Here is a 22,182-nt window from a genome sequence, read left to right on the forward strand (position 1 = left end):
TTGATAGTGTTTCTTATTGTAGAACTGTATGACTGCTTAGGGGAACCAGTGGTGTCGTATTACTATCACCACTTGCGATAGCTCAAACAAGTTAAACGTTAGTGAAGATGTGATTCAGAACGCTCCATGTCAAACGTGGGCGTAGTGTGTATTCACTTATGGCTGGCTGGCTTCTCTCTCTATCAATGTGGCCCACCAAGCATTGTCATATTTGTTGTATTCATTTAGCATTTTTCCCCCTAAAATGTTATGTATTCATTTTCCACGCAAAAGAGTTTGCCGATTTTCAGAAATCAATTGTTACTTGTGTCATGGACTGTTTGAGGAGGAGGACATAATAAGACTGAGGCAAAATGATCGGCATTCGGCTTTGGCAGCTGTATCCAAAAATGTGAGGCAAAAAACAAAAAGAAACAAGGTAAATCATACTGGTCAACGGCACATTTTAATCAGAGATGGCTTTATGTATCCCTGAAAGTATTTTTGATGTTGCTTTCTTTACTTTTTTCCCCTTGCACATCGCATTGGTGAGTTTGACCTATAAAAGCTTGCGCAATACGGATTTTACCAAACATTGTAATTTTTAGAAATAAAAACCGTAATTCATAAATATTCCCACATATTTTACATATTATTGTTATTATGAAATCCCAATGCGCTAGAGTAAAAACTAGCACAGATGCAGAATCTGCAAAAAAATATATTATTTGGAAAAGTTTGCTTGCATCTCTGAATAACCCTTTCAGGGACAGCGGTTACTACAGTGGACAGTTTATTATGCTATCAGGATACAGGGTGAATGAAAGGGTTAAAACATTTCTGTAAAATTGTGTTGACCCGTGTATTTAAAAGGGGTGGAAGCTTACAATGTGTCAAGAGACGAGAACGTACTACAAACTGGTGACAAGACAGATTGCGACATGAGGTTATGTATTTATGTATATGTATTTACATATCAGGGATAACGCAAGCGAGGAAGGCATAATCAGGAGCAGGTGAGCACAACTCTGAGCACTGTGATATGATCCGACCAGTCTGATTCTGTTGGTTCATTGAAGAGTAGACGCCGACAAAACTTCCAAGCCTTCCATGTGATACGTCAAGAAACAAATCTCCCAAAGTGAGTGTAACTCTTCTTTTTGTGCAGTTGTAATGAGAAGTTCCAATTTTAATCAGGTTGGCAAGTGTTTTCTTTACATAAATGTCATGTCAGCATCTTCTAGAATTCCTCTGTAAATGGTTGCCCCATTGCACCTCAGGTTATGTATGATCCGACTCACTTCTGACCTGAAATAGGAGCAGGTTGTGGACAGTGTTTTCTGTTCTCCCCCCTTGAGTTTAGTTATGAATGCTGGATGTTGGCAGCGAACTTGATAACAACAGCAACTTTGTAGTTGGATGACAATTCTTCAAAAAAGAGCGCGATTGTTGGCTTCAAGCTGTTTATTATCATTCCCAGTTTAAATTGACAGGAAAACTTCAAACAAAGAGAGTTACAGTTGGTCCATTTCACCAAACTACACAGATTTACTTAGAAAGGTATGCTAGCTTAATGCTAACACACAATACAAAACACCGTCGATGGGCAAGCCACTGTCTGATCTCGGATGCCTTCATGAGTACCAGATACCTTAAAATAAGATGATTTCAGCCTGGTATCGATAACCTGGTCTTGAGGTGGCCCAACACAAAAGTACAAAGCCATCAAAAGGACAAATGGCAGTTGGAAAAGTTCAAATTTATATGAGTTAGTGAGTTTTAGCTGTGACTGAACGATAAGTTGAATTCAAATTGGCGTCGCATTGAAGTGGAACACAATTTTCAAACTGCTGTGGCTGCAATTTGGGGGTAAAAAAAACTGATTCATTTCATTGGGTCGATCGGCTTCATTTTTTTATATGTGGGTACATGCACATTTTCTAAATATATTTATATGGCGTCTCAATAATTCCATGCTGAAGGAGTGCAGTCCACATGTTTGCCACATGAAAAATTGAATTGTTAAACCCATTGGGTTTGCATAATTGTCGTAATTTTAATTAAGATTTACTGACCGATATGTTGACTGATTTAATTTTGTGAAGTCGTCGTCGTGGACGCTTAAAAGGCGGCAATTCAAACATTAATAATCTGAACTAAAGTAGATTAAAAATGTCTTTCGTAGATATTCATGGTTCATTTGCTTTTATTTTCGGATAAACCTAACCTATACTGTAATCCCAAACATGTATTTAAAATGAATCGGATATTGTTCATTGCGATACAAATCAGTTGTTTGTTAAAACATACATGCATGCGAAAAGGCCATATTAAATCCCAATATTGAAGGGGGGGGGTATAATTCATTTTTCAAAATCGGCTTTAGTTTTAACACTAACAATGCACAAAGTCTTATTTCTTTACCCCAGATTTTATCACCTGAATAAACAGTATCAATGAGCTAACCTCCGGGTCTGTTTCTGTCAATATGCTTATGACTTGCATTACATGTTTATGCTTATTTTCTTATCTGCGTCACCTGTGGTTTGTCTCTCCGCACTCAGCAGCAAATTTAACCGGAATGCTTGAAGTATTTTACAGTAACTGGACGGGAGGACAGAAACGGGAGCGCAAGCTTCACGGAGGACATCCATCCACACTTAGATCAGAGTACTCGCAGTGAGTAGCGTAGCCTCAATGTTGGGTTTTTTTTTGCGTCTTTTGCTTTGTCTTGTGTGTCGGTGGGTTGGTTGTGTCATGCCACCACAGAAGCGTCGCATAAAATGAGAAACATTAAGTACGGTGGCATATTTAAGCGCGTCTTCTTACACCGCGTGAGTGCAAACCAGCTTAATGACATGACTGAGCGGGGGGAAAACTGTTTAAAAATCGAACAACTTGCAAGTCAACCAACTGTGGACGTTCCTCTGTAATTGTAACGGCACAATCAAAATAAAACCATTTGAAACAATGACATTGTTTAACACTGTCATTTTTATTCTTACCTTTATCAAAACAACTTGATGGGAATTTTAACAACATTGCAAATGTTTTCGTGTCAGTTGAGCAAAAACAAGCAGAATAGAAGCGCGCATCCAAGCCAGATCTTCATCAAGTCTCCTAGGCTGTGTGAAAGATGAAGAAAAACTGGGTGAGTTCACGGGAATTAAACATTTGTGCAAATAAATGAGCAATTGAAGCGCCCATCATTCGCGTCCGTGTACTGCGGTGGAGTTTTGCCAGAATACAACTTGACCCACCGACTTAACGCTGGCCTCGCTCCACGTGAACTACGTCATCTCTTTCAGCCAATCCAAGCGTGAGAAGCCACGTCACAAACCCCTCCCCCTGTTTTTAGGCCTCCCTGCTTCCACTCTGTCCACACCGAGCCTTTGCTTGGCCTCCACTCTGCGGACTTCAATGAGTCCACGCCTGAATTAAGTTGACACTTGGACCTTTTCACTTTTGTACCCCGTAAAAAAAAAACATCCGTCAAACACTTCTGTGAGTGTTTAAGCAGGATATACAACTAAAACGTCTTAAATTGACCTCATTTGACAAGTCAAGGTCAAAAGTCTTGGTGGAAAACCAATCAAAGCGTTACATTAGTCTTAAATAAATGCCAAAAACAAACATAAAACCTGACATAAGTCACTTTCGCGTTGCTAAATGAACATGAAACGAAAAGCTACAGTGCGATGTCAATAGCCGTGAGAGCGAGAGAATGACACGCGCAGGGATAAATGTAACCAGCTGTACCGTATTTGATGAGGGCCACACTTATACGCAACTATTTAGATTAAAATACGTTTATCTGTCCATTTTTCAACACCGCTTATCCGGAACGGGGTTCCGGGTTGTTGCCAGCTGACTTCGGGCGGAAGGCAGACTACAACCCTGAACTGGTCGCTCGTCAGTAGCAGGGAACATACAGGGACAAACAACCAATCACACCCATATCCACACCGCTACTGGGTTGGAACTGATCCCACGCTCCCCGCACGCAAATCAGTCAACGTACCGCTACACCACCAGCGACTCCCGACTAAAATACTTCTTATAAACATTGAACAAAACTAAATTTTTTCTGGATTGCATGTCAAAATGGAAGGAGCGCGTGAGTGAATTGGAAACAATTTTACGAGTTTCAAAGTGATTCACAACGACAATGGCTCACTTATAGATATTTATACAAAATGTGTATTCTGGCCGCAACTAACGGGCCTTTAAACGCACTTTGGTAAATAAAGTATTGGGGGAGGCCTGACTGGGAGCAACTTTGGTCCGAAGTTGTGTGTCGTCATGAATGTAACCTTTGAATCGGCATTTCATGAAAATACACGTTTTAGCCGTAAAGTTATATATTTTTTTTAAATGCTCGCTGGCCATTCTATTCTGTTCAACGCAACTCAATTATGAACTATTCTACTCGCGGTACACTTCCACAAAGAACATGCTTTTTTTAATACACCAGTTCTGCCCTTTCAAACTACGTTTTAAAATCACAAATAATCTACGATACAAAATCATGTGTATCCATTGTAAATGTGCGTACATGTAAAATTCAGCAGGCGTGCGCTGAGCGGCCCGGGCGTGCGCGTCTACTAAATGAAACGTCTGAGCAGTTACCGAATTTTCCAGACTATTTTGATGAAATCATACTAACGTGACACAAATAGCGTGAAAAGTGTTGAGCTCACCGCCAGTTTTTCACTCATCGGCGAAAAACAGCCACCCAGGAAGGTCCAAGACGCGCATATGCGGGGCGCTACCAGGTGGGCGATTTTAGGCCTTGGATAGCGCAAACCTGGATTTGGTGGTGGAGCGCTAAGTGAATTTCTTTAAAGATCACGCCCACCTTCGATCAACTCCGATGCACGTATCGCAAAGTATGTCCGTCCATACTCCTAAAAATTAATGTCTAAGTGATAACCCTGACAGGCCGCAAAGACAGACTTAAAAATTCAAACGCGTATTATTCCAATGCCAAATTTTGAGTTGAAGCGATTTTTATGATATTTGATCTTGATTAAGTGTCTGAAGACTGTTAGACATTGCGTTAAAATGAATTAATTTAATAGGAATAAAATAAGACACACGGACAAAATTGTTGGGAGCCCTCTGTTAATGAAAGGAAAACCATTGGTCACAAAAATAAAAGTTATCTGACAAAAGCACATAGAAATGTAATGAAAATCAAACACATTGCTTTTGAATTGTGGTTCAACGGAATTATTATTTTTTTAATTCCTGAAACAGGTCTGAATGAGAAAAACAATGATGGCACCCTTAATATTTTATTGCGCAACCTTTTGAGGCAACCATTGCAACCAAACAAATTTGTAACAGGTATTTTGGACCCCTCTTCATGTGCAAACTGCTCCAGTTGTCTCAAGTTTGAAGGGTGCTTTTTCTAGACGGCATGTTTCCGCTCCTTCCAGTAGACTTTAGATCAGGGGTCATAGGCCACTTCAGAATAGTTCAGTGTTTTGCTCTTTGCCATATTTGGGTGTTTTTAAATGTTAGGTTTGGGTCATGGCAGCACAGTGATCGACTGGTTAGCACGTCCGCCTCGCAGTGAAGGCAGAGGTCATAAGTTCGATTCCGGCCCTGGCCTTCCTGTGTGGAGTTTACATGTTCTTCCTGTGGCTGTGTGGGTTTTCTCCGGGTACTCCGGTTTCCTCGCATATTCCACCTCACATATTCCAAAAACACAGGCAGGGTAGGTTGATTAAACACTCTAACTTGTCCCGAGGTGTGAGTGTGAGCGCGGATGGTTGTTTGTCTATACGTGCCCTGCGATTGGCTGCCAACCAGTTCAGGGTGTAAGCCGCCTACTGCTTGAAGACAGCTGGGATAGACTCCAGCACACTCGTGACCCTCATGATGATAAGCGGACAAGCGGTCATTATCCTTATACAAGATCCATAACAGAATCATGACAATGGGTAGCATATTTCTCTCTCCATTACCTTGATACTCTTGAGATTTCATTGTACACTGCACTGATTCAAGACACCCAGTGCTAGTTGTAGCAAAGCACACCCAGAACATAACAGAGGGACAGTGTTCTTTTCTTGGTATGCTTCATTTTTGCATCTGTAATCATAGAAATGATGTTCATGCCAAAAAGCTGCAATTTGGTCTCTTCTGTCGCTCGGACATTCTCTGTACAGCAGGTAATATCTACTTTATTAACTCTGTGAGGGAAAAGGAAGGAGCTTTATTGAAGTGAATGTCAGAGGAAAATGAATTGCACAAGCACAACAGAGGATATGAGAGTTGAAAAGAGAGTTCACTTTCAGTTTCATTGTGGTTGCTGTCTCACAATAACTGACACACTTTAAAAAAAAGTTCTTTGTCCATGTCCATTTGTGATCATTAATGATAAGAAATGTTTAAAATGTTTGTTTTGTGCTTGGTTACACCTGGTTAGAGTCGTTTTATGCTCTATCGAGACTTTGACCTGGTTTCATCAGCTTTTGTCCCAGCCAATCAGCTCTTCTGCTTTCCTCATGCTCCGCCCAGCTGCCCCCTAATCTTGGAAAATATGCTGCATTATATGCTAGGAAATAGGAAATATTTCAGTAGGACTTTACAAAGACTGCAAAACATTCCAGTCGAACAAAGATGGCTGACGACTGCAGTAAACTAGGAGGAGACCATTTCACTCTTGTCAGTCCTGACAACAAACTGGATATTTACACACCAATTCCACAAAGAAGAGTCAGGTTTAAATTGCAATATGTATAACAATAAATAAAAAGATACTTAACAGAATTCCAATGATATTTTTTCCAAACCATGACTTCATAGCTCCCTGAATGCTATGCTTTTTCCTGCCTCCCCTGGGTTTTCCCCATTTTTTTTTTTTTTGACGAAACCTTTTTTGCTACTCCTGCCTGAGCTTGCTATACTTTTGCACGTGTGCTGGAATTCCCATGCTATGCCCATGTCCCAGGTGAGCACCAACCACCCCCAGGCCTCTCTCCCATGGCACAATGCCCAGATAATCTCCTTGTGTCTGACCTCCTGAATGTCTTGCGGAGGAATCTAGGCGTGTCCGTGTCTGCTGTCCTAGACATTCCACCAGTGTGATTTCACCAGTCGACTTGGCACTATGGTTTCTTTGTGAAGCTCTCATCCTTTCATGTCCTTCTCCTGTAAGTATGGCTCATTTCTCTAGTCTTGGGTTTATTGATTTTAGACTAATTAAATATTAAACCAGTCTTAGTTTCTTGTCAGTTTCTACCGTCGGTTCCACCTCAGATCCTGAGCGGGACTATGTCAGAACTCCACTGATGTTCTCAGCTCCAAATAAGAGAGTACGAAAAACATGAATTGACTTTGATGTTGTTTTGGCACATAGAAGTAAGACAGAAAAAAAATAGATCACCCAGTTGCATGGCAATTATTGAGTCCAAGAATTCAGAGTTGCCATGGTAAACTGCTAACTTTCACAGCAATGTGAATCAAGACATGCTTGAAAAACTTGAATCATAATGCCTGTATTTTGAACAAGTGTCAATGTTTGTTTTTATTCAGCAATAAATGAACTGCAGGCAACGATACGGCTATAGAAAATGGTAACAGTAGCTAGCAGACGGTGTCGTTGACATTAGTGAATATTAAAATTACGTCTTATACCAAAATTATATTGATAAAATGATTTCAAGTATGTTTTTTAATGTCTTTTGCTTAAATGGCATGACTTTAGAGAACGAGATGTTCCTTGTCTCAATATTTCAGACAAGTATCTAGTCTACAGCTAATGCTAATGTAGTTTGCGGACGATGTCATTGACATGAGTGAATAATAAAACTATGACTAACCCTGGAGAACCCAAGAACCCTTTTCTTCTTTGGAAAATGATGAATTATACATTAAATGACTGCTATATGTTCACTGAACACCAAAATATATGTTTATTCAAATATTCAATGCGTTAATCCTAATTTAGGATTAGGGCCAAATTTGACCCTTTGGGATTTAAGGGTAGCATTTGAGTAGCAGAATTTATAGGGGCCAAATTTGACCCCGTGGGTTCTCCAGGGTTCTAATATCAAAAATTATCTTGATCAAATTGAATTAAAGTATTGTTTTTATGGTTTAATTGCTTTAATGAAATGTCCTCTGAGAACTAAATGTTCCTTGTGTCTATATTTTAGATCTACAGATTATGATACAGCGCTAAAACTAATGTAATAAACAGACTATGTTGTTGACATTAGCAATATTAAAATTACGACTTACAGCAAAATTATGTTGATAAAATTGACTTCAAGTATGTATTTTGCTTGAATTAAATGACTTTAGAGAACTAAATGTTCCTTGTCTTAATATTTTAGACATGTATCTAGTCTACAGGTATGTAGTTAGCGGATTATGTTGTTGACATTACTGAATAATAAAACTACAACTAATACTAAACATGACTTGATAAAATTGACTCTGAGTATGAATTTTATGTTTTTTCCTTTGACGAAATGACTGAAGAGATTGAAATAGATGTTCCTAATGTATCTATAATTTAGATACAGTTAATGGTAACAGGAGATGGAAGATTATGTTGTTTACATGATTGAATATTATTGCTGATACTAATTTGCTTCATAAATTGGCTTTTTATTTTAGTTGAATGAAATCACATCTCAAGGTAATGATAGGTACGTACCAGATTATATCGAGGGTACAGCAAACAGAAAAAAAAAGATTTTTCGGAAGCATAAATTTTGTGTTTGGTTTAATGAAACAACTTTGCAAGAATTAAATGTTCTTGTGCCTTGATAACGGTAGTAGCTAAGGCAAGTGAGCAGGTTATGTTTTGATATGAGCGAATATTAAAGATAGGACTCAAACCAAAATTATAAATTAGCTTGGAGGAATTAAATGGAAGTATGATTTAGTCGCTGTTGTTTTTGTTTCGTGAAATGATTTTTTAGAATAACATTTTCATTGTGATATTTTTAGACAAGTGTCTATTAAAATCAGTGTTCTCACCTTAGCGAAGGTAGCTGCGGATGCAGGCGGCCGTGTCATCGTAACCGCTGAGAAGCGCCAATTGCTCCGCGGTGTGCCCATCAACATTTGCCTTCAGGGGGTCCGCGGTGGCTCCCACGAGAACCCGGACCGCCTCAACGCGGCCCCACTTGGCGGCCAAATGCAGCGGGAGGTTCCCACGCTCGTCCGCGAGGTTCACGTCCGCTCCGTGAGCCAGCAGCGCCCGGACGGTGTCTGCGAAGCCTTCGCGGGCGGCATCGTGGGTGACCGTGAGGCCGAGGACCGGGTCGCGGAGGTTGGGGTCAGCCTCGGCATCCAGGAGGGCCTCGACTACCGCGGTGCTGCTCAATTTGACTACCTGGGGAGAGGTAATCCTATAGCCGTTGGCATTGTAATAAAAAGCCTTTGAATTCTATCATAATTATTTATAATGAGATCAAAACATAAGCAAAATTAAATAACACGAATGGGGGGGGGGGATTGAGGTAAAAAAAACTGCATATGTTGCTTCTATTATTAAAGAGGACAATTAGGCATGCTAATTTCCGTTATATCTCTGGACAGGAAAAACAAGCAAATTAACAAACAAAAACACTCATAAATCTTTGTTGCGAGTGTACTACAAATTAAATAAAAATCCAAGCAGGCAGAATAGAGGGTTTTATTGCGCAAGACTTTATGCCACCATTTTCATTCAAGCCCTCCATTTTGGTTTCCTGTCTTTTTTGCTTTTAACTGACACTTCACCATCAAGGTTGTGTTTCACTTAGTTTATGGAAAATAATGCTCAACTGAAAGCCTTTGCTGAAAGCACCTTTATACTGTCGCTCAAGTCAAAGGGTGAATATTCAGTAGGGATTGGACTATATAAAAAAATAAATTAAAAAAAACATTTTTTTAAGTTAAATTATTTGCTGAAAATAATGTGATATGAAACATTATACTTCATACATTATAATTTATACATTATACTTAGCAATATGAATCTAATTATGTCACATTAGCCTGGTCCATTGTGGAGCATGGGGCCTCGACTGTGCTGCTTTTTTTTCACCCATTACTTCTCCTTTTTGGATTATTTCCTGATGAAAAATGATCAAAAAATCTATTGTATAACTTTACAAGTTAGGGAGGTCCAAGAACACAGCTTTATAAGTAAAATATCCAAACCTATTGGAAGTGATGAGGGGGAACAAAGGACAAACCAACCTGTAATGCAGTCCTTTTGAAAATATTCCTTCCATTGACAGAAGCTCCACTTTGCAGCAACAATAAAACCTCTGGTAAATTTCCATTGGCAGAGGCACTGCTCAGGCGATCGGCTAGTGACAAAGTGACAGCCATTCTTGGGGGTGAAAAAAGGCAGATTACAGGAGGCCAAAATCGAGCTGTCATGAACTGGGGTATATGTTCTGTGAAATGATCAGACGGAAAAGACAGAGAGAGCGAGAGAGAGGGAAAGGGGTGGGGGAGGGGGAAGACTCCTCCCCATGAGGCCTATCGCATGAGACATGATATGCTTCAATTGGCTTTCCATGTTTGTTGAACAGATTCATAGAAATTGGATGTCTAACCTGAAGTGAATGAATCCTTATAAGGAGTGCATAACATCGTGTCAAATGTTTTGTTGTAATGCGAAGGTTATATCTCATTTCATGTCTAATAAACAGAATCGAATAAGTATAGCCATAATATTTGTTCATATTTATGTATTTTATTTAAAATATACTATATTTAACATAATTTAATACAACTAATACATGTATAGATCATCACGATTGGCTGGCGACTAGTTCAGGGTGTACCCGCCTTTCACTAAAGACATCTGGGATCCATTCCAACACGCTCGCGACCCGAGTGGGGATAAGCGGATCAGATAATTGATGCATCGATACATTATTTAACAAGATAATTATATAAGATGAAATAAAAATTGTTTAATATTATATGCATTTTTGTAGACATTATTAAGTTCACGATCGTACATTTCTACTGTATTAAACATTAATTCAGGGTGTTTTGTGTTTACATGGGCAGCAGTCTATATTAGCGCACTACCAACAAGTCATCACGATGTTTTAATTGATATGGTAATAGTATGCAACAAGCTGTCTATTTTTGCGTAGAGTGACTTCATATAAATACACTTTCAGATGTTATTGAAATACTACAATAGACATACATGTAATATCGACTATATACAGGATTAAAATACACAAATATAACAAACACGAATGAACATTTTAACAATAAACAATGTTAATGACGTTACCATTTCTAATAATAAATAAATAAATAATTCCGACTGGGGATAAAAAAGTGTCAAGTGCCCCCCAAAAAAGAATAAATAAATAATTAAAGTGTCCTTTGTTATGGTTGTTCTTATTATTAACAATATCATTTATAATAAATAGAATAAGAATAACAATAATGCATCTGTGAGGCGGGCGCCGGTATGACAACAATGGCAAAGAAAAGACAAGAATACAAAATTAAAATAAGGAGAATGTATGCCAACAGACATGAAAAGGGAGCCTAATACAGTAGTAGATGAATTAACGGCTGCAGCGGGCGCTCTGAACAGATGCGAGGCAAATCAAAAATGACGACACTCACGGTTATTTCCCGCTCATTTTCAAATGTGCTGCCTCCGATACGGACCACATAAACCACACTCGATTCGACGGCGTACACCCAAATAAAGACCTCCTACAATCACTTGTATGGTTGAGAAAAAGGTTGATTTTACGAGAATACGATGGAGGATGTGTGTCAGTTGCGCGTGCCTCCAGTCCTAAAAAAAAAAAAAAAAAAAAAGAAGAAAAAAAAGACAAGTCCTGATTGGATGAAATCTGTAAGGACAAGGAGGCGGGTAGCTTCCTCTAAAAGAGACAAGGGGCGATATTGCATGCAGGAGAAACAAATAGGACACTTCCCCATTTGTTCGATTTAATTTAAGACAATTTAAACAATTACGCCCCAACACACACACACACACACACACACTCACACACACACACACACACACATAACACGCACACCCGTACGATCAAGGAGACACTCCCCTTTTTCCCTTCATATTTAATCATTTCCCCCTCTGCAAGTGGCAATGTGGTGCCGTCGCTTTTTTTTCCTTGCAGTATCCCTCCCTCTACTGCAGTGGTTCTCCAATTATTTTCTGTCATGCCCCCCCCCCCCCCAGGAAGAGGAAAACATCTTGCGCCCCCGCACTACTATAAATAGTATCATTTGTCTATAAAATTGTTATAAGTACACCTTTGCATAACACTGTATCCTTATTAACGTATACAGCAGTTGTGCATGACTCCCCTCCTCCTAAAAAAAAGACAAGTCATGATTGGATGAAATCTGTAAGGACAAAGAGGCGGTTAGCTTCCTCTAAAAGAGACATTTTGTCATTTCTCTTCTGCAAGTGACAGTGTGGCGCAGTCGCTTGTTTTTTTTTTCCTTGTAGTCTCACTCCCTCTACTGGTATTGGTTAGTACTGACTTTCAGTAGATATAAAAAGTCTACAAAATGTCAATAATTTTCCGCCATAAACGTGACGTAACTCTTTTTTAGTGAAAACAGTCCAATAAAATCGTGATGTGATTATCATAATTCATGCATGAAAGGGTTAATACCTACATCTTTGTGGGAAAATCTCAACTCAACTCAAATGTATTTATAGAGCACTTTCAAACAGCCATCGCTGCACACAAAGTGCTGTACATGGAGCAACTAACATATACAACAGTAAAGCAAAATCGACTTTGTTTTTCTGGCAACGCACCAATGAGTTTGTTTTGGTACTGTATCCTCTTTCTCAATCAAGTTTGTGCACATGCAGGAAGACGGTTGAATAGTCCATTACACGACAAGGGAGGGGAAGTGCTCAACATGATCATGATGGATGACGCATTTTATGTGTTTTTCAGCATGTAATTTTAAACTGAAGATAATAGGGATTGTTTTAGATCAAAGATAACTTAAAAAAAATTCGGAGCCCCTGGATATCTCTGGGCCACAGGCAATTGCCTGTGTTTGCCTAATGCAAAGTCCACCCGTGCACATATGGTAGCACTTTTCATGAGGAGGACTCACAAAGTGCTTCACATGGTTATAAAAGTCATTTTTTATACAGTTAATACAAAAACACTAATCAAACAAACAAAAAATAAACAAGTCAAAACAATTTAGTCAGACCAGAATACCTGTTAATTAAATATATGTTTAATTGCTGTTTAAAAATGTCCACTAAAGGTGTTGTCCTCAGCAGCAGGTATGCAAATTGGCCAAAAGTTCTGCAGAAGCAGAGCCCAGAGTGAGAAGGGAAAAGTGAATGGATCATTTTGACTTGTGGAGGCACCAGTTCATCCACTCTGCTCTCTGTGGTGCATGGAACACAATCACATACTGTACCTTCCTGCCAACTCATACGCGTCAACAACTTCACTGAGCAATCAAGTAAGTGCTGCGGATCAGACGAAGCAGCTTGAAAGTGACTCTTTCTCTCTGGAACTTCAGTCAGCCAAGCTTCCACGTCATTGACCGAGAATCCAGGTGTGAGTGTACTTATGTGACAATAACAGGCCCACTGTTACATTAAAGTGGGGCGAAGTAGAATACAGCTTGCTCACAGATACATTTCCGAAATTGAGGGATTTACTTGGTTCTTTAATTTCTCAATTGACGAGTGGCCAGGCAACCCAAACCATTTGACTACAAGCAATGATTTTCCTATAATATGAAAGATTTGTTAAAAAAACTTGATGTGGACTTCGATTTAAGGTCTCAACCCGTCATATGTGCTGAGGTTTCGAAAATCAAGCTACAGAGCCTTTTGGTCACATGGTACATTCAGAACAACTTACCACAGCACTTCAATGCATCATGTCCCAGGATATGTTGTCATTCTGGTGTTGAGTGGCAGCATTATTAATGTCATTTATATAAATCAGCATGTATTGTATTGTATTGTATTTCTCCCCACTGATTTATAATCATATCCCAACGCATTGTTGCTGCTGATAGAGCTCGAAATTATAGCCTCGAATCATGGGCAAAAGTTACAAGATACACTCACCAGCCACAATATTAGGTATAATCGGAGATCCAAATGCCAGAGATAAATTCATTTAACAATATGAATTATTACACATAATACATGCTAGTGATCCTCACAGTGTGGTAATGTGAGGCGGATGTGATAACCACTCAATCATCGTACCACCTTCAGACATATCTCTTTACAGTACAATATTTTAATACAGTATCAGTGGTTCGCATAGTGTAGTACGCCGGCTCCCTCTAGTGGTACGTGAAAGAATCACTGAATGAAAAGTTCCAACTATGCAGAATGTTAGAATGGCTTTTTTGGGATCTAGTACAGTGCATGTTTTGAGGACACTTAAGCTGTATTTAACTTTTAACTTTATTTCATCGAGGCATTGGTTCACCTGTTTTCTGGGTTTGGTCGTGTGACATTTGAAATGCGGGTCAACGGCCCTTTGATGTCGATTTCCCTCAACAGTGTGTGGCAGAAACATGTCAAAATGGTTGCCCCCTTTCTTGGGTGAAACCGGTGTGGGTTAATGTGATGAATTCTTATTCTACCAATGCGCAATATTAATCAGAATACCATGTTTAGTTCTGTTTAGACTAATGGTGCTCCATAGAACATATTGAAAGCATTTTTTTAAACTTGACATCACTTTTAAAGTGCACTGTTCATGTGCAAACTGTCCAAGTGTGCATAATGTTACAGTGCATTACAATAATATTAAATATAATTTTTATACAACATCGGCCTTGTTTTTTGATGAACATTTCAGCCCAATATGCTTATGTAATTTCATATTGGTCAGAATGGTTGTGGTTTTTTAGGTGGTTCTTGGTGTAAAAAGTTTGGGAGCTACCGATATGAATTATAAATGTAATATTGTAATACATATATTAAATTATTCTAATAAATATATTGCTCGTTGAACTTATATTTATTATATTAGTGAATTTATTTTTAAAAATCGAATCGTTTAGCGAACCGTGAGTCAGGCTCTCTTTACAACTGTCCAGTCTCACGTATCCTCGGCTACGTTGCAGCATTTGTCATTCCTTTACGTCAGCTGCCGTAAAGCGTCGAATTCTAACGCTACTTTGTAGAATGACTACCTGAAGCAGTTCCATCCCAGTTAAGATCATCCTTTTTGTTTCACACGCCTCCAGAAGGGTCATTACGTCTAAGTCGAGTATTTTATTCACATTCAGTACCCTCCTGCGCTGCGGGGAAGCGACGAGAGTCCGTGGAAGAAGCCTTGCTTTTAGCCAGTCATCGCCATGGCCTCCGACAGCGGCGACAGCAACCTGGACAGGGAGATGATTCTGGCGGACTTTCAGGTCTGTCGACCCAAACGACGCTTGTCGGAGTGTGTTTGTGTCACGGTGCGGTGCCTCCACCCAAGCGGCTTCTTAGACGGATCTCCCTGGCTGGGAGTCTTTGCTTTCTGCGGCTAACACACCGAGCTAACCAACTGACAGCTTGCTAACTGAATGCTGTTATTAGCATGAAGCTCTCGTTGTCCCTCGTCAACAACACTCCAGCGAAATGTGGTCGCCTAAACACTCCAACCAAGTGGCTTTAATGTGGCTTTTTGCCTGTTAGCTGGGGAAATAATTTTCATTTGTCCGAAAGTGGAGTTAGCTTGGTCCTCATATAGCAGTGAACTGTTGACATGTTTACCTCCCCGTCACTCATCGTACATCACGATGAAGATTAGTTCGTGATGCACTTTGAAGGGAGCCTGGGTTTGCCACATGTGTCATAACGTGTCAAATACAATATGGTGCAGTAAGAATGTATCAAACTGCACTTCGAAAAGGTTCAAAGCGTCATATGCACAACATGGTTATTCGCACCTCTCTGCTGTTGAATTCTAGATATAATTTTCAAACAGTATTTTATTCTTTTTTTTTTTAAATAACACATTTTTTTAAAAATGGAGGCTATATCTTAACCCGTGTACAGTGCCACTCATTGTATTTTTCCCCCCTATTCATAGGCTTGCACTGGAATCGACAACATTGCAGAGGCAATCGCCTTGTTAGAGCTTAATAACTGGGACTTAGTGGTAAGTTCAAGGCTTGGCTGTTTGACCCACATGTCTGAATCGCCACTACAGAACAACCTTTGATTTTATTATTGTGATATAATATGTTTATATTGTGATTATTTTAATTGACAAAGCATCCGGCCATGTAAGCAGTTTGGAAATAATTTGTATCAGCTAAAATGGCACGTGGAATGTGACAAAACGCCAAAGCTGAACAAAAAGCCACAAAGTGGCATTGGCAAAATGTTGGGCCTGGTTATCAATCTGTCACATCGCAAAAAAAGGCAAAGAAAAAGCAAAACACACTTGAGGGGTTGATCCTTTAGACTTCTAGACTTGCTGATGTCACACAGGATGATTATTTTGATTATTGATGCATCAACACAAGCTCTGTTGGGTCCGTGATGACTAGTTTGTGGCCTTAAGAAGAATAATGTCATCTCTGAGAAGGGGACAAAAACTCCCCTGAATGTTCATAACCTAAAACATGACCTCCTTGGTGGAGGTAATAAACAGCAGCCTTAGTGGGGAAAACATTTTGGAAGCTCTGTGTATACTTCTTCCAATGCTGGCAGGAGTTGAAAGTGGGCAGGATTGTGACAGCACAGAGTCCAGCTTGCCTGCGCGTTGCACCTGTGAATGTGATTACTTGCACTTTTTGTACACTTGACAAAACAAATATGCTTTTTGGAGGGTTTTTTTTTGGGGGGGGGGGTTGGTGTTCGGTGTATTTTGGTGTGAATACATTCACAAGTTTCTGTGCGAAGCAGACATTGTTATAGCTAAGCCGCCCCTGATGTCGTCTCCTCTTTAATCACAAGACAACATAGCAAAATTTAAAAAAAAAATAAGACCAATTCATTCATTTCCTAACCACGCCTGCATTTTCCCACTCAACTGTCTCTGTGCCAAAATCTGCGCTGGCTCGTCTTGTTATAGGAAGTAGACGGGTTCAATTCCAACTTCTCCTTCAGTCGTGTCAAACTGCAATGGAACCTGAAGTTGTATCATGAGATTCTACGACTCAGCAAGTGATTGTTGGAGGCGGGGAGGGAGAGGATGTTGTGGTCGGCGGGATCCTTTCGCCGTCCTCTGAGTCCTCCGCGTGTTTGTTTGAATTCGGGCTGAGTTGAGGTGTGAAATCAGAGGCTGGAAATGGAGAAGTTGCTTCAAGAAGACTTTATCAGAACGATCAGGGCACAACTGTGACACAGACAATGCCTGTGGTCAAGGCACAAATGCGCAGGGTCAATATCCCAAGGCAAATCTTATATACTCTAAATATGGCGTAGCTTTCAATGGATACTTTACTTTCGGTTTCCCGAATTGCTGTCGCGGCATATTCGTTTTCCCTAAAAGCTGCCCCAGCTCGGATGTTTACGAGTAGCTGTTGCAGTACTTTCATTTACCTAGAAATTAGAAACTGTCCCGGTGCTTGTTCGAACAGGACGTAGGTGTGAAACTGCAAGTCAGCGAAGGGGATGCATGCACAGCGTTATCTGATATTCATCTGCAAAGTTGACCACATTGGTCTTGCCACTACGGCAGTTCAAGTCAAGGTCACATCACAAGGTTAAATGCGAGGTCACGTCCTAAGTCAAAATGTGTCTGTTTAAAATTATACTGTCAAGCTGATAATGCACATAGCTAAATAATGGCTTCATGATCAAATTGCATCTAAAGCTGCACAAAATCTCAAAAATTTCAACCACCGTCATCCACCCAAGACCTAAGCGAATCTCACCAGATATTAACGCCAGCGTCATATCGCAGTTGGGTCTTCAGTCCGCCATCCCTTTGCTCCACTCTCCAGGCATGACCAGTTAACCCACTCTTAATTCAACTGTTAACATGTATGTATCAGTTGCATTGAATGTCAATAGGTTACTCATACCTGGAGAGTGAGCTACAAGGATGACGTACTGTGGTTGTGTTACTGTTTGGGACCCTGCATTAGTGTAGCAGCAGAACTAACCCAATATCCCACACATCAAAGTACCAATATGAGCCATACAAGGTAATATTGTACTTTAGATGGTTTTATATTTCACTGTTACATCGCACAGCACTACTCGTTCAACTATTGTTACATAAAGTTTCGTAACAAAAAAAAAACAAAAAAAACGCTTGCAATATTCACATTACATAAGAAAAAAAATACAATTTGCGATTTTAGGAGCAGTTCGGTGTATGATAAGCGCTTTGCTCAAGTCCACCACAACTGTGGGTCAGGGAGACGCTAGGGTTGAGTTTGAGGAAAATTTATGGCATTCATGTGTCGATGTTGCTCTTTTGGGCAGAACTCTTCTTGTTGCCAGACATCTACATCTTTACTATACAATATGATACTACGCTACAAAATTAGACTTGATCTGGGGACTTGTTGTACCAACAAGCATTGGGTAGCTTTTACTTTGCCTTTTGTTGCAGAGAAGTACAGCGAGTGTTCGGGACAAATCTATTCAATTGTCCCTCAAACAAAGGCTCACCTGAGCGAGCAAAATCTGCACAACAAATGTTACACTCTCCTTTGATAGAATAGAATCAGCCCAACCAAATGTCTTTTTCTTTGTCTTATCATAACAGGCCGCCATCAACGGGGTGATACCACAGGAGAATGGCATCTTGCAAAGGTAAGAAGCCAGATTACACACAGGCATTGAATTGAAGAGGTAAGCATCGGATGAACAAATGCAGCGTGACTGCGTCTGTGGCACTCTTGGCCACGTATCGTGGTGGTTGTTGTCGTCTCAAATGCTGGGCGGTTGCGCATGAAATCAGAATTGTCACGGAGACATCCTCCTGACACGTTTGCAGAGTTGCTGAGAATGTGGGTATGTGAGGCACTGAAATGTAAACATATGGACGTAACTCTCAAAATGATTTGGATGAATAGCTTCAGTGGTACAATTTGGTGACCCTTTTTACTGACCACAATCTGGAATATGGATTTGTATCATTTTTGTGCGTGTCCATGACGAGATGATACTCAAAATAGACATCACCACGCAGGAGGAAACCTGAAAACACTTTATTCCAGAACACCAACCTCTTGTTTGTTTCAATTTTGAAATAATCATCCCATTGGAAATATAGTAAGACAATTAATACAATATAACATTTGTTGGATGTTTGTAATACAACATGAACCATTTTTTGGTTTAGCACAGCCCAGGTTGGATTCACCAAACAGATTGAGAATAGATTTATGTCCTGATTCTCCTTCATTAACCTGTCACAATAACTTAAAAATGAACCTGCTGTACAATGCACAATTTGCTTTTCAAGGAGTCTTTCATCGAACCTTGGCGTTGCGCAGTTTCTGAAAAGAAAAGATTCTTTTGTACCCTTCACACCGCATCTACGGTTAGCTGACACTCATGAATGCACAAAGCCCATCTGAACCCACTCTGTTGTATTGCATTGTGTGGTATTCACAGCCCGAGTGTGCATGCATGTGCTGCAGCGAGGTTCAGGCCCTTGGGCCATGAGATTATTGCTGGCCTTTCAAAAGGGACTCGCTGCCGTGAATGGGTGCTGATTGGCAGATTGACCTGCAACCAACACATTTTGCTAAAGTGGCTGGCACGGGAAATAATGCAGCAACCATTGGCCGGCTCGCAAACTCTCAAGTAACTTGAAGAGGAGCCAGTTGGTGGCTACACAAGCGCTCCTGTTTCACAATGTACTTCCTTTCCCATGTATCCTTCTGTAAGATAGTTGGGAAAAAGCCTACAGCTCTTGCAAAACCTTGCTGGAAGAGTTTGTCTTTGAAGGACAAGCTCATGTCACATGCTATTATTCCCATTTTGAATCAATTTAACCCCAGTATAATAAAACTCATTCTACTCGATGCCTAGCCTTATAAGATACCTGGCTGACGGACACCTAATGGAGGGAGAACAGAGAAGGTGTTTGCTGTCACCAAGTGGCATTTTCCCATTATCATATTTTGCGACTTTTTTATGTTGCAGCAAGTCCCATTTAAAAAAAAAAAAAAATTGTTTTAAAAATTTTTGTTTAACTTTTGAGGTGTATTTTGTATCAAATTTTACCACTTTCAGGGGTTTTCCTGGCTCAAATTGAGGCAGCGGTCGTACTATGCGCCACGACATGCATATATTCTGTAAATTCAATGGACTTTGTTTTACAGGAAACATACTTTAAGAGTTCCAATAAGAATATGACTTCTATCACATTATAGGATTCATTTATTAAAAATTGCACAGAAGAATAATGGTCTCATAGCTTTTGTGGCAGCCCCACTTTTGCTTGAGACAATTATAGATTATTTATAAGAAGCCTTCATACGCGCTGTGGTTCGTGTCCAACTGTGCTCTAATAGCATGCTGCATCGTCCTCCGTTTAAAAAAAAAAAAGAAAAGAAAAAAAAATTCTTAAAATATATAATTTTAGTTTTGTAATTTTTGTGAGTTGTGTTTTTAGGCCTCTTTAATATACTTCTCCTTCTCTTCTGCTTTTTACCTGCCATAACTGCAATGCTAAAAATCATAAATGTTTCTTTGACACAAAGGAAACTTTGTCGCTAACCATTCGACCCCTGTGACAGTAACTTTTCCAGTGAGGCGAGCCAAGCCAGCATGTACGGACCTCACAACACATCAGAAGCAGCCGATGTCGTAGCCGAAGGCGCAGTTCCTTCGCAATCCTCTTTGTCTTCGTCCCCTTCTCCGTTGTCTTCCTTGGCTTCCACGTTTTGTCCCAGCGCACCTTCCTCCCGACACATCATAGAACGCCTGCCTCGGATGCTCAACTTTAGGGTGGAGTACCGGCAACGCACTGTTGAGCTGGTGCTGGAGGAAGGCAGCACAGTCGGTGAGCAGTAGCGCTTGTCTCGTACTGCAAATGGATGTCTGTAGCAATCCCTCTTGATCATAGATGTACAATTTTTTTTTTGTTCTGAACCACAGGCGAAATCAAACAAATTCTTGAAACAGAGCTTGGTGTTCCTGTATCCAAAATGCAGCTGAAAGGATGGAAGAGTGGTGATGTGTCCGATAGCGTAAGTTTCAACCTGTTAATGAAGAAGCACACTTAGGGCTGGGCAAGTAATTAATATTACCCACTTCTTCAAATTAATTTATCAAAAGCAAATTTTTGAACACGCGTCTACACTGACATGCATTGTACTAATATTTCAGAGGCCATTCCCTAGACTCAGCATTTTGACAGATTGTCATTTTTGAGAATTTTGTTCACGTTGCAACTACAAGCAAAGGTGAAAAAAATCAATTAAAAAAGAGAAAGAGAGAGAGAGAGAGAGAGAGGCCATATTTCCCAGTTGTAAATACAACTTTAAAAAAAAGACAAATTATTTACATTTCCAAACATTGAAGCATTTTAGCGTAGCTTTTTTTTGTAGTTTTTTACTCTTACTTTACATCTTATTTTAAAAAAGAGACTTGATATTACAATCCAAAAGCTCAACGGAAACCATCAAATAAAAATTGTAAGTATGCGGTACTTCTTGCCTGTGTTCATTTAAAGAGCTTGCTCAAATTCCAGTCAGACCACATTTTGTGTTGTAGCAAGTTCAAAATTGAGCTGCACAGCACACATGGTTGTGTCTTTGCTTCAGACGGTGCTACGAAGTTTACACCTGCCAAGGAACGTCAGCCTGTATGTCCTGACTCCCGACATTGCCCCTACCGCCAGCACCAGCAAAAACAGGTATTTGGCTTGAATTGATTTCTCAAAAATCCTCCTTCAAACCATCCCTGAATTAAACATCCTTCATGACACGGATCATTGTAGTAGCTGAGGAAGTGCACCAGGTGGCAGTCGATGACTACCAGTAGATGGTTCCAGCCAGAATGTCTAAACATCACTAGTCTATTAAAGAGACATTTATTTGGCGGTGGGTCCTTTCAATTCCTCTCACTCTTTGTGACATTTTGAGAGGAATGTGTCCTGCTGCAATATCTTGTGTAAATAATACATTTATTTACTTTCTTTGTATAGTCCCACCTTAACAGTGTTGCTTACTGTCTTTTCAAACAGTGTATAAAAATGTGTATGTGCATATATATATATATATATATATATATATATATATATATATATATATATATAT

At 39.8% G+C, this 22,182-nt stretch overlaps 2 protein-coding genes across 3 annotated transcripts in view; one reads left to right on the plus strand and one right to left on the minus strand.

Moving 5' to 3' along the window:
- Positions 1-2,695: 2,695 nt before the first annotated feature.
- cdkn2c (cyclin-dependent kinase inhibitor 2C (p18, inhibits CDK4)) lies at positions 2,696-11,769 on the minus strand. 2 transcript variants are annotated; one of them, XM_019896433.1, is made up of 4 exons: positions 11,596-11,769; positions 10,189-10,324; positions 8,980-9,337; positions 2,696-3,104 (listed from the first exon to the last, which is right to left on the minus strand). In XM_019896433.1, the coding sequence occupies exons 2-3, from the start codon at positions 10,321-10,323 to the stop codon at positions 8,981-8,983; spliced, it is 492 nt and encodes a 163-aa protein (XP_019751992.1). In that variant the 5' UTR covers position 10,324; positions 11,596-11,769; the 3' UTR covers positions 2,696-3,104; position 8,980. The 2 variants fall into 2 exon arrangements, with proteins under 2 accessions (XP_019751992.1, XP_019751991.1); XM_019896432.1 differs by lacking the exon at positions 11,596-11,769 and having other exon boundaries at positions 10,189-10,401.
- A 3,313-nt stretch (positions 11,770-15,082) lies between these two features.
- Positions 15,083-22,182, plus strand: part of faf1 (Fas (TNFRSF6) associated factor 1) — a 53,748-nt gene continuing 46,648 nt past the window's right edge. The window contains exons 1-6 of the mRNA XM_019896984.1: positions 15,083-15,375; positions 16,038-16,106; positions 18,675-18,721; positions 20,659-20,924; positions 21,020-21,111; positions 21,688-21,779. Of these exons, the coding sequence (XP_019752543.1) occupies positions 15,316-15,375; positions 16,038-16,106; positions 18,675-18,721; positions 20,659-20,924; positions 21,020-21,111; positions 21,688-21,779 (626 nt within the window). The 5' untranslated portion in view covers positions 15,083-15,315. The remainder of the gene's footprint in view (positions 15,376-16,037; positions 16,107-18,674; positions 18,722-20,658; positions 20,925-21,019; positions 21,112-21,687; positions 21,780-22,182) is intronic.

This window comes from Hippocampus comes, unplaced genomic scaffold (assembly GCF_001891065.2).
Source record: "Hippocampus comes isolate QL1 unplaced genomic scaffold, H_comes_QL1_v1.1 scaffold22, whole genome shotgun sequence".
Lineage (NCBI taxonomy): Eukaryota > Metazoa > Chordata > Actinopteri > Syngnathiformes > Syngnathidae > Hippocampus > Hippocampus comes.

Coding starts and splice junctions, on each gene's coding strand:
- cdkn2c (XM_019896432.1), bottom strand. CDS start 10,374: ATGACAGCTCGATTTTGGCCTCCTGTAATCTGCCTTTTTTCACCCCCA. Junction 9,338..10,188: donor TCAAAAGGACTGCATTACAG/GTTGGTTTGTCC, acceptor ACCTCTCCCCAG/GTAGTCAAATTGAGCAGCAC.